This window comes from Platalea leucorodia (assembly GCF_965183815.1).
Source record: "Platalea leucorodia genome assembly, chromosome: Z".
Lineage (NCBI taxonomy): Eukaryota > Metazoa > Chordata > Aves > Pelecaniformes > Threskiornithidae > Platalea > Platalea leucorodia.
In genome coordinates, this window is record NC_138858.1 from 46,209,909 (window position 1) to 46,222,110 (window position 12,202).

General features: G+C 37.2%; 1 protein-coding gene across 1 annotated transcript in view; it reads left to right on the forward strand.

Annotated features, from left to right (window-relative positions):
- The window catches only part of AOPEP (aminopeptidase O (putative)), a gene marked incomplete at its 5' end in the record, with an annotated part of 190,019 nt that overhangs the window by 80,644 nt on the left and 97,173 nt on the right, over nucleotides 1-12,202 (forward strand). The window contains 1 exon segment of the mRNA XM_082335586.1: nucleotides 6,339-6,382. Within this exon segment, the coding sequence (XP_082191712.1) occupies nucleotides 6,339-6,382 (44 nt within the window).

Consider the following 12,202-nt stretch of genomic DNA (forward strand, 5'->3'; position numbering starts at 1 on the left):
TCTGCTGTAATAATAACCCAAGGTCTGTAGTGTTCATCCATCTGGTAGAGTTATAATTTGCTACAACGAAATGACAGTTAAGGAAGCAGCGCTCTAAAAAAATAATAATTTATGCTATTCTTAAAAGTTTTAAAGGCAGATGTATGGATCCAAGCCCAGTGTATATGTACCTATATCAACATGTTCCTGCACACCAATTTGCATAAGCATATACCTTTATCATCATTCTATAAAATCGGTATCTGCACACACAAATTGCCATTCAACTATCTATTAGCTTGTAGAACTCTTCTAACCAGAATTGGAAATCTAAGCATGCAGTGTGCATGTATTTTGATGTTTCATTCTCTAGAATTTTTTCCTTAGAGAAAAGTTGAACTGAAAACTTGTCTTTGCACTTTGGCCCTGGCTGTTCCATGGTTACTGACCTGTGAGCTTGAGCAAACAACTGTTGACAACGGTGGGGTATGGTGTGGACTCTGGTGCTGTCCCATCCACAGCAGCCTCTAGGACAGGGGTCTTTGCTTTCTACAGTCTCATGTGCTTGGAAAACAGAAATAGATGTGTCAGTTTTACTCAGATTGAGTTAGTTTCCTGTTCCAATTCTTGCATAAATGAACATATTCCTACTTTTTTCTTAGCTGTGCACCATGCAGCCGTCATTCACTTTCCTTATATGTATGCATTACGAGACAATCTTTAATTACTACATGATCACTGTCCTTTTATTTTTTCTTTTCGCAAAGCCCTTTGCCTTATTTATGTAGAATAGGTGTTGCTCTCATATGAAGCAGCTGCTTGGTATTTTCTTCCCTTTTCATTGTTCATAGGCACTTTATTTACCATGCCATATGCTTTTCTTTCTGTTCATCTTTTTAAGTTCTAACAATTGTAAGGCAATAAAAAAGACTGCTTCACTAGGTCAGGCAATTTAACCTGAGATTAACTGTGTTTAAAATGCTTATGTATGTGACAATTGATTAATGTATGGATCAGTTAATTAGACTGCACATTTTGACAACCCATTGTGTTCGCATATAAAAATCTGACTAACTTGAGGCCATGTCTCTATTTCAATACAAGTATCTTGAAAGAAGCAACATATGAAATATTGTGCTTGAAGTATAAGTAAGACTAGGTTAGTAAAAGTCATTAACATGGTATAAGGCAAGATTTTTTTTTTGGTGAAAAAACTTCCTGTTTCTTTTTTCTGATATACTCTTTTCATAATTATATAAGATAAAATGTGTATTTTAAAGGACAGAGAGATCAGAATGAAGTAGGGCTAGAAATGGAACTGGAAAAGAAGATGGAGAGTAGTGAAGCTTAGAGGAGCCCAGATGTTTTATAATCATGTAAAATACAGATGAGTCATTAAAACGTCAGTTAATGTGTCACACATTTTAATGTCCAACGGTATAGTTGTATTAAAAAAAAAAAAGGAGTATATTTTGGCATCATTTATCTCAAGTACAAAGATCTTAAAAGAAGCAGTAAGTTTTACACATATAATTGTCTTCTATCGGGGAAGTGACCCATATATCTGAAAATGTCTTGGATCTTTCTGATAGAGTACACAAATCCTTCCCATAGCTGCTGAACTTACTAAGTCTTGAGCCTCAGTCTTCAGCTGAGTCTTCAGTATCTTTTTGCATTTCCACTTCTGTTACAGTAGTCTCTCACTCCTCTGCTGACCTACAGTTTTTGTATTTGCTTAGCTCCCATTTAGCATCTTTCAAGCTTAAAATTACTTGGTAGCTTGTTATGCAATATCATTTGATAGGAAAAAAGATAAATTCTTTAATTCTGACCAGAGCAAACTGACAAGGGAGCAGTCCCAAAGCATGTGGGCTTTTATTAGTGCTGAATCACAGCTCCACCTTTTGTTTGATTTAGTGAGATGTATTTTAAATAATCAGAGTCAAATGCGGCTTATGTATGATTTTCTGCTGGATAGTCTTAAACAGAAGTCCAAAGAACAATTGAGGGCTCTATGTAGAACCATTGATACATAACAGATCTAGTTCCTCATCTTTTTCTTAGGTATATATGTGTCTTCTTACATCTTTATACATGTAAAATAGAAGGAATCTGTGTTTAATTCAAATTTTTAGGCGGTGCTATGTTTAGTATTTTTAGTGGACAGTGAGAATTGGTGTAACTTCTGAAGAAATTAGAACATTTTAAGTGAATTTGAGACAACATAGGCTCTGTTGTCAAAGTGTTAGGAGAAGGCATGTTCAAGCTTCATGCCTTCACTTCTCCCCCTGAGGTCTAGTTTGAACCTTCTCATCAATAAGGTAATGAGGAATGCCAACCCTTTGCTCCATGAATTAAGTGACAGTCATTCTATTTCCAGCTTATCTGGTCCCTGAATGGCCTTATCTGCTCTGAGGTGTTTTGACATGTACGAAGATGTTTTTTGTGAAAGATCTGGGGCTCTGACAGAAACCCTTTTACAAATACAGCTGGGGTGATTTAAGACTCGCTTCCCTTAGTTATTCACATTGTATCTAAGAGGACAAATTCAGTCTTGTTAGTAGGGACAGTTTACTAAGACTGGTTTATGTGAAAGCACTGGACTGTGGATTTGGGCAGCTCGGGCAGGGATACAGGTTGCCTTCTGCTGCTGTGCTACACAGGGACAATGACCCCAGTCAGAGAAGTGCGGGGAAGGGCCATCCAGGGGGCTGATATCACCTTAAATACCCACAAGAAGGTTTACCAGAAATCCTTGTCAGATCCTCGCATGTGCTATGTTTTCTTGTTTGCCACAGTTGTTGGTCATTTTTCTTGAGGGAATTGCTAGTGATCTGAATGCAGTTCATTGGCATGGGGTAAATGGGCAACAAATTCTGCTTTTGACTGGAGCTAGTCAGTGGCTCCGTTGCCTGGGGCTAAAACTGTTAAACTGTCTGGCTAGTGATTGCTGCCTGATAATAGAGCATATAGCTGGGGATTCTTGCCTACTCTTCGTAGGAAGTTGTCACCTTTGGAGGAGTGTTCCGGGCTTGTTACCAAAATGCCAAGAGAAGGATTTCCACATGTTGCTGATTTTGTTAAATAAAAGCTAGGAGATGAATGGGGAGGGAATTCAAAATAAACAGGATCCTAGGAAGGGTGCTCATTATTTATTTTTCCACCCAAAAGGGACAAACTAACGTTTACCATTTAGTTATGTCATTTACAAACTGCATAATTGATAGGGATAGTTTAACTTTGAGTGGGTAATTTTCATAAGGAATTGGATGTAAGTGCGTTTGGAATTTATTTTTTGCCAACTGAATGTCCTTTTAGATATATCACTTTTAGTCACAACATCTCCATTGCTCTTATGCACCCCATTTATATTTCAGTTAGAGAATTTAACTGAAAGTATCCATTGGTTGTAGAGTACTTGAAATATCTAGATTTGAGTTTTTCATAAAGAGGATATAATTTGTCTTTTAATATTCAGTGTTCTTTATTTAATATCAACATGTGTGATCAGGAAGAGGTACCTTTCTGGTGCCGCAAAACAGTTCAAGAGTAGCAATATGCTGGTCATTGCTCAAGGCAAGAATTGGAGTAATAATATAGCATCTTTAGTCATGAAATATAAGGTCTTCTAAACCCAAATCTCTCTAGGTACTGCTTTAAGTAGCCTTCATTCCTAGGGCTCTCAAAATTTCTTCTCTCAACCTACTTCTCAGTCATTAGGTCCTCACTCTTCTTTGCCTTTGACTCAGGCATGTTACGTGCATTAATGGTGCAAAGAAAACTTCTACTTCATCTCAGTTCATGGTCTGTATCCAGATTTGATGGGCTCAGCAGCAGCCCAAAGTTGCAGTTGTGATTAAAATTGTTGGCTTCAGTCTGGACTATGGTGAAAGCAGACAAGAGTCTTTAGGGAATTTAATTATAAGGGTCTAGCAAATCCTTAGTGAACATGAGTGAACTCATTTTTCAAAGGCTTTTTCAGTTTGGCCAAATGTCAATAAAATTCCACAAACTGCAGAATAACAGTTTCTGTATATAGGGAAAAGTTGTTTTCTAGCCTCTGGGTTTCCAGCCAGGGAAGAACAACAGGACTATGTAGGGAAGTGAGATTATTTAATAATATGAATATAAGCCAGTTGTTTGTTAATAATGCAGCACAGTGGTGGCATGTGATTTCTAACTCATATTTTCTTTCTGGCTTCATTGAATTACGTGCAACAAAGACAAAAAACAAACTATAATTTGTTTTATGATCTGACTCAGCATTTATTTATGATTACCCTCTTCATCCACAAGTCTTTGCTTCCAAGTCTAAGGTCACTAGAACCTCTTAAAGAAATGGCATCAAAGTTTAAACTCCCCCCACATTATCCCCTAACTTTTCTCTTGGACACTTCTGAACCATTTCATCTGGGGAGGAAGAAAAAAATAGCCCGAGGATAAAATTTCACTCCAGATGGTTAAAGTTTGGCAAAACTACAAGCAACTGAAAAGTCAGACCTATAATGGGATGTGTCATGCAGACTTGATAATAGGCAAATGTTAAAAGCCATGCAAATATGAGGTAAGTGGTAATTTGTTTTTCTACTCTGTTTTGGAGCATCAGAATAGACACAGTTAAAATAAGATAGACTAGATTAATCCTCATTTTAAAAAAGTGTGTAGAATGATGGTTACTGCCTTATTCTCAATAGATATTTGGAAAAATGAAGACAGCTTGAATCACAAAGGAGTTGTTTAATTTCATAGTATAGTATACAGAATATAAAACCACTTCTAATACCAAAGGTATCTTCAAGTGTTCTGTGGGATCGATTATAAAAAGTTGATGCAATCCAATCAGGGCATCTAGCTGCATGAATGTATTCAGAGACAGTGCATATAGTGTAAAGGATGACCACAAGCAGTTTGCACGCTTTTGAAACAACTCTAATGATGATCTCTTCAAATTCTTTCTTTCCACGTAAGCTTACTCTGTACCTCCAGCAAAACTTCCACACATGGAAGGAGACAGTAGTTCTCTGTTTACATACAGAATAATGGTACAGAACTGCAAGTAGTAGTATGAAATAAGGGTATTTCACACTTTATCACCATGTCAGCAATACACTGTAGTTAGGACAGAATGCCTCGTGGCACAGTTAATGATGGCATTCTTGCCACAGCAACACTGAGCCCAGTGCTGTGTGATTTACCTTTTGTCATAAGCAAATTTTGCAGCCACTACAACATAGCGTGAATCTCACTTGTAATCTAAAGGAGGAAAGCTTGGGCATTGTTACCAGTAGTTTCAATTGTGCAATCACTCTTCCTTTGATTCCCTAACAATACCATAATCAGACAGAGAAACAGCATCTTTTGTTGAATGCCGTAGCAGAGTCCCTAAATAAAAATTTTCTGCCTTTTAGGAAACAGTCTTCAAGACCTTAGAGAGCAAGTACTTGCAATCAGAAATCAGCCTGCACGCACGTATTGCAGTGAGGAACATCATTAGCCTATGAAACTTGTCTCCAGAAAGATTAGTATTAATAAAGTGGATGTATTGCTTTATGAAATAGCACATAAATGAATAATTCATATTAATAAATCTTCTTATGAGATTGTTCAGTGGAGTGCATTCTATCAAACTGATTGTCATTAAAATTAGGTCTTGTATAGCGTGGGGTGCCAGAGAACCTTTGTGTGATGTCAGGTGTAACTTTCTAAAGAGCGCTTCTCATACTGTTTTAAGTGAGGATGATACTAATGCTGTTCCACTGGCATTGCACCTTCTTTGTAAATCCATGAAAGAAATTCTAGCTACCTTTTCTTTGAAGAATTTACTCCTTAGTTGGTGTGGTTGGCAGCAACATTGTGAATTTTGTCATGGAATGAGGAGTAGGTGTGATCTTCCAATCAGGTATGTGCATTAAGGAAAAAAAAGCCTTATGTGGTTATGTAATTAAAGACAGTGTGATAACATAAGCACAGTGGAGAGAACGTAAACACCCTTAATTCTGGTGTTTCTTAGCCTCTGAGTATGTGAATCTGCAGCCTTTAACAGTTTTAAATATAGTTTGTTTGTGTATTATAGATTAAATAAAAGTGGGAATGTGGGATTGTGTTAAAATAGTCAGCAGGCTTTTCAAGCCCATTTTCTTTCAATATTGACACTTTTTGCTTGAGTGGGTTGGAAAACTGACAAACATAACGTATGTTGTATAAATAACTGAGCAGTATATCACTCTAGTGGGTATATAAACTTCTTTCTTATCATTCTGTTATCTGCAGTCTTTATAAATCCATTGCTCACTAGCAATGCAGACGCAGAGTTATGTCTTCATAAACATACTAACTGTGGTGCTTTGTTCATTTTCCAGGATTTTCTTTCCATGCTGTTGGAAGACATCCCTGAACAAAAAGAGTAAGTGAGAACAAGGCTAGAAAAGTCAAAGAAGAAAGTAGAAATCAGCCTAAATATCAGCTATGCTAGCCAGAAATAGTAGGAGTTCATTTAGTATTGTTCTGCTTGTTTTTTTCAAGTGTGTGTGTGTGTATCTTTCTCTGAAACTTCTCAGACGTATATTCACAAAAAATATGAGACTTGCTGTGTTGTTGCTATCCCATGCTCCCCCCAAGCAGTGCCTTTAACTTGCATGTTAGGGCAGCAGTGAAGTCCTGTACTCACTACGCAATCTGAAGTGCCAGGCGCAGCTGCCTCCTCAGATTAATCTGTGATCCTCCTGCCAGCTGCTTTTGGCACATGGCACCCTACAGCAAGGAGGCCAGAGCTTTGCCACGGATCTGGGAAACCAGAGAAGATGGATTTTCCTCAAGCAGTAGTCTGGTACCATCCCCTCCCTGTCACACCATGTGCCAAATGGGGAAGGATGGAAAATGCTAACGGAAATCCAGCATTAATTGCCTGACATGTCCTTCAAAATCCTGCTGTATGTGACTGTGACTGGCCGAAGGTGATACAGCTAGTCTTTAGCAGAGCTTTGAATCCACCCCTGCTTATCCATTGGTTTGTTCTGTGCTACTGCAGACTGTGCTACAAATACAAATTCTTTTGTAGTGGAGCTTTACATATTATAGTTTTTAAAAATAATGTATTCACTTGAAAAATGCAGTTTTGGGGAGCGGGATTCCAAAAGTCTTCATAAATCTGGGTGAGTAGTTTGGAAAAAAAAGGAGAGAAGATATTCATAACAATCAAATGTATTGCATTTTTGAGTGAAACACTTCTGTTCTTAGGGAGTGAGGGAAAGAGAAGCTAGTTATCATTGAGATAATGTGTTTTGTAGCATCATGAGTTTAGTTTGGGTGGTGTTACAGTTCCTAGTGATGTACTGTAAGATGATATTTTGTTTATATCATTGGGTATGGGTTTCCAGCCCAAATATAATCAGGAATATTAAATGGAATACATGGGAAAGTGAATTATTTAATGACATGATTATAAATTGAGTTGTTAATAAAATTTCTATTTTTCTTCCTTTTTTCACTTGTGTTTCTCTGAAGTCCAAACCCAGTGCAAAATTTTGTTTGAATAAGCATCTCATTTTCAGCCTAGAAACATGCCAAAATATTTAAACTTTCAGTGAGACTAATGCAAAAGAAGTATGTCCTCATTTGCATTGCATCATACTCCAGAATGCATGGACAAAATTTCAGATCTATGGTAATTCATTTTACAATCGGACATATTGCATATCTGAACTTACCTACTGCCAAAATTACCTTTGATGCACTTATCAACAGCAATGCCAAGAATAATAGAACATCAGGATATACAGAAGGCCTTAATTCCTTATCTGCTACAAAGATGTTTTCTCATTCTTGAATGTATTCTGTTGCTAGTACACAAGTACTAGCCTGAGGTAAAAGCAAAGGGAGGAAAGATAAAAATGAAATATTTTTAGAGATCATCTGCTGATGAGTGCTTTTCTGCATAAAGTTTCAGTTGTAGGAATGAAATGCATTTCAAGATTTGAGTAACAAAATTCTTTGTAGCACACAAAACCTCCCAGGCTTGTGCAATTCTACCAAGTAAAATTTTAATGTTAAAACTATATGCTTCTTGCTTGAAAAATACTAAGCACTCTAATATACTAAAGTTTGTAAGGCTGGACTTAATCATAAAAAAAAAATAAGAAAAGACAAATTAGTAGTAGGGAATCAAGCCAAATCCTTCCCTCAGCTGTGACAACAGAGGCAAACTAGTGTAGCTAGGAGTAGAATTTAGCTTATGGGAGACTTTTGTAATGAGAACAGGATTAACATTGGCAGAAAGTGATCATACAACAGCGTGGAAATTTTCTGGAATTATTACATTGGTGTAACGCAACATTAGTTTTCTGCTATTGGATGCAGCAGACTGTATCTAAAAGATTCTCACTCTTCCAGTACTTAATTCCTTTAGTTTTTAGTTACAGGAGATTTTTTTAGTACATTCCCAGCGATGAGCAGTTCCAAGATACAGATGTAACTTCTTAAGTGGCAGTCATTGATTTTTGCTGCCTTCTGTACTCAGAGGAGGAGGATTACATGCCTAGTTCATAGGGCTACTTCACTTCCTGCTCTGACTCAATTTTAATGGCATGTTAGTGGTAGGAATCCATTCTCCAAGGCAGGATCCTCCTGTTTCTGGACTGCAGCTGAATACTGACATCAGACAGGCCTAGCAGTATCTTCTGGTCCTTTAGAATTTCCTAACTTGCCCTTAAGGCAGATTACTTCTGTGTGTGAAGGGCCATTGGCAAGAAGGACAAACAAATATCTATGATTGCCCTTCTCTGTTTTCAAAGCCTTTTAAAATATAACATGCATTGGCTATAGCCTCACATTATCTTGGCTTTTCTGTAGAAAATCTACAATACATCCCACCTGTAACTGAGGCATCTTATTTCCTTATATATAATTTGAAACTTTACTACATTAAAAACAAAACAAACTAAACCAAACAACAACCAAACCCCTTCTTATGTGTCTGTATATCACAGTTCAGTAGATTTGATAAAACTCCCAGTGGCTCTGTTCTCCCCAAGGCTTACACCCATAGTCTTTGCTGTAAATTGATCCTTTCCACATCTGCCCAACATGTGAGCTCTGCAAAGACTCAGTGTTTTTAAGACCCAGTAACAAAGGGTGAATTTCACCAGCCTCAGATAAATCAGTTTCAGCTGCTTGTGCTCTTTACAACTGCAAATTTTTTTGAGCAGGTCAGTAGTGTTCTTTGGGGTTTTGTGGTGGTATTTTTTATTTAATTTCATTCAATAAAATAAAAAAGTGTACTAATAAAGCTATGGTTTTAATAATACATGACAGACAAAGGAAGGCTTGTGTTACAGCTCTGCTATTTGTACTGTTAATAACTCAGGCTTACTAGCCACATTGCTTGGATGTCTTCATAAATTGTCAATTAAGTACTAAATCTATGTTAAAATAATGCTGTAATTTCAAACTACTCAGCTATACAGGTATATGTCTCTTTCCTTCATACTTGCTTTCTTCGTTACTCACAGTCATGAATGTGGTGATTTTGACTGAGACAAACAGCTGGTAAGCACCCAACTCCCAAAGCAAATCATTGGGAAAGATTTTTTCCAGTGTTTTTGATTCCTCCATGTTTTTGGTAGGCCAAAATATATATGCTGGACAAAAAACAAAGGAAATCTTACCTGCAGGAAGCTATGGCTAGTTGACAGAATCACTAATCAGTCACTAGTCTTTGATTTGCTCTAACTCTGCCTCCATATTTAGCTGGAATAGCTTACTTTGAAAATGATTGACGTATATTAATGTATATATCCAGATTAAGCAGTTATGCTTGTTGAAGTATTTTCAGTTGGATATGGCAGACTCTTTATCTTCCTTTACAAAAAAAGAAAAAAGTTGCACACTTTCATGTGCGCTGTTCATTTGCTGCAAGATCTTATTCTAGAAGTGGTTTCTCCTTGACTGAGGAATTAAGTGGGTTTATGTTACAGTTTGCAGAGTGCCTTCGGGCCTTGTGCAATGAAAGCCTGATATACAGACATCTTTTATAATGCTAATTTTCAAATTATTATTAATGTTAGTATTTTACAGAGCTTGCTCTGAAGCATTGAATCCGGCCATGAACAGTATGTATGCATGTTAAGAGATCAGTCCTATGATCGGCTTATCATCTAAACAAATAGACAAGGGATGAGATAATGGATGTACTAGCATTCTCATTTTACAGTAGGGAACTGTAGTACAAAGCAAGTGAAGAACCTACCCAGCCTTGTAAGAGCTCTGTTATAGTGCTAATCAATTGAACGCAGATCCCACAGTCCAATACAGTACCTTAACCAGAAGGCCATTCAGGAAATCACACATACCGCAGATTTAAGTCCTTACAGATGCTTAACTGCAACATAAGCAGGTGGTAAGTGGCCTTTCTGAATACAGATGCTTTACTGAACTGCAGCCTCTATAAATATCAGGCCCTCTGTCCTTTCTCTAGGACATTTGTTGTGAAATAGCAATCTGTTTGTGATCTATTTTTTGGGCTTGATACGAAGCCCAACAAGTTAGTGGAAACCTTTCCAGGGACTTCACAGTTCTTCGGTATTGACTCTCAACACATTCAGAGTAGATCTTTGCAATAGTCTGTATATTGCTAACATATTTGGAAAAAAATAGTTAATGCCTGTAAAATGTTAAAACAAGTTGCTTTTTTTTGATGGATGCCAACAAGAATGTCCTAAGTTGGGGGAAAAAAAAAGAAGGTGTGTGAAAGTATAAAGAAAGAAGACTGCGTATGGTCAAATGACAGGTGTTTAGCTGAAACTGAGGGTCCTGCAGGCAGAGAGCGAGCAGCGTTGTTGTCTTTGCCCTTGAGAAAAATGTCAAAGTTTCAGGAGAGGCTGAGCAACTTATTAGTGGTGTTTCTGCCTGGATTAGTGTGGTGTCAGAACAGTGCAATTCCCCTCAGTGTCATAAGCTCATTTTCAAAGCCAGTGTTTTGAAATGAGCTGTTCTTGGCTTTGGAAGAAATAGAGGGTATATTAAACAAAGGCAGCACATAGCAAATGTTGTGTTATTATTTTGCGTAGATTTTTCTTTCCTGCGGAAATCTCGCACTTTAAATTAAGCTTAGTTTCTGGGGGGACAAAAAAAAAAGGACAAACTGGAATTGTGAGGCTGTGTTTCTTATCCCTAGGTAAGACAAATTCAATGCACAAATAAGGGTATTTTTCCCTAGCTGCTAGCTCTGCTTCAACATTGGAACACTAAGCTGTATTGGTTTCGATTCATGCAATAACAAATAAAAAATTGTTATTCTGATTCTGCTGCTTGAGACAGAATAAATGGTACAATCCACCTGATCTGCCTTTAACTATGTAAAACTTGGGTGTCCAGTTTTAAGCTTGTCCTGTACGTGATCTCTGTAGTAAGCAGACAGAAATAAGAACTCAAGAAAAAACATCATCTTATCCCGAGGAAGGTGAATTGGCTGACTGTTTGGAGGTGCCTCTCTTTCTCTCCATTGCCTGTGGAGGGGACTCAGCTAACTAACTTAGACTAGACACCAATTTTTAGAGCACTGTAGTAAGGTAAAGTTAATTATAGCCTGAAGGATCTGGCAGTCAAATGCTCTAAATTTAATAAATATGCACAAATAACAAAGTGATACTAATAGCTGACCAAATCTGGATATTTAGCAATTCATTTGAATGTAGAACACTACCCCATTACAAGTGTGGTGTATGTGTTCAGTTATATGTCAAAAATTGATTTCCATAGTGATCAGACATGCAGGATGGTAATTTCCTGAAAATTCAGAATCCTGGCCAAGTAGAAATGCTTCTGCATGACTGCTGCAATTATTTGAACCACATGATCAGAAAGAATTATTTTTTTGTCTGTGACAGTCTACGATCTCCTAATGTTACAAGAGGTACTTTGACATTTCAGATTTAGTGATTGGGAAGATTTCTTTGTCTCTATGGGAATTATTCACCCTTCTGGGACTTTTAAAGTCACCTCAGCCAGGCTGATATGTCATCTCTTACTTGTAAAGAGACTGCTGAAGTAAACTTTGGACCTAAATTGCATAAACTATCAAAATATATTTCCAGCAGCAAGTAGACTAGTGCTGTTTCCACATTAAGCCTCCTTGGCCTGCACCGTAAGATATGACTGATCAAAAAACAAAGAAAACTATTAATAGAAAATGAAAGCATGTATAAATGGCTTTATTGTCATTGTAATC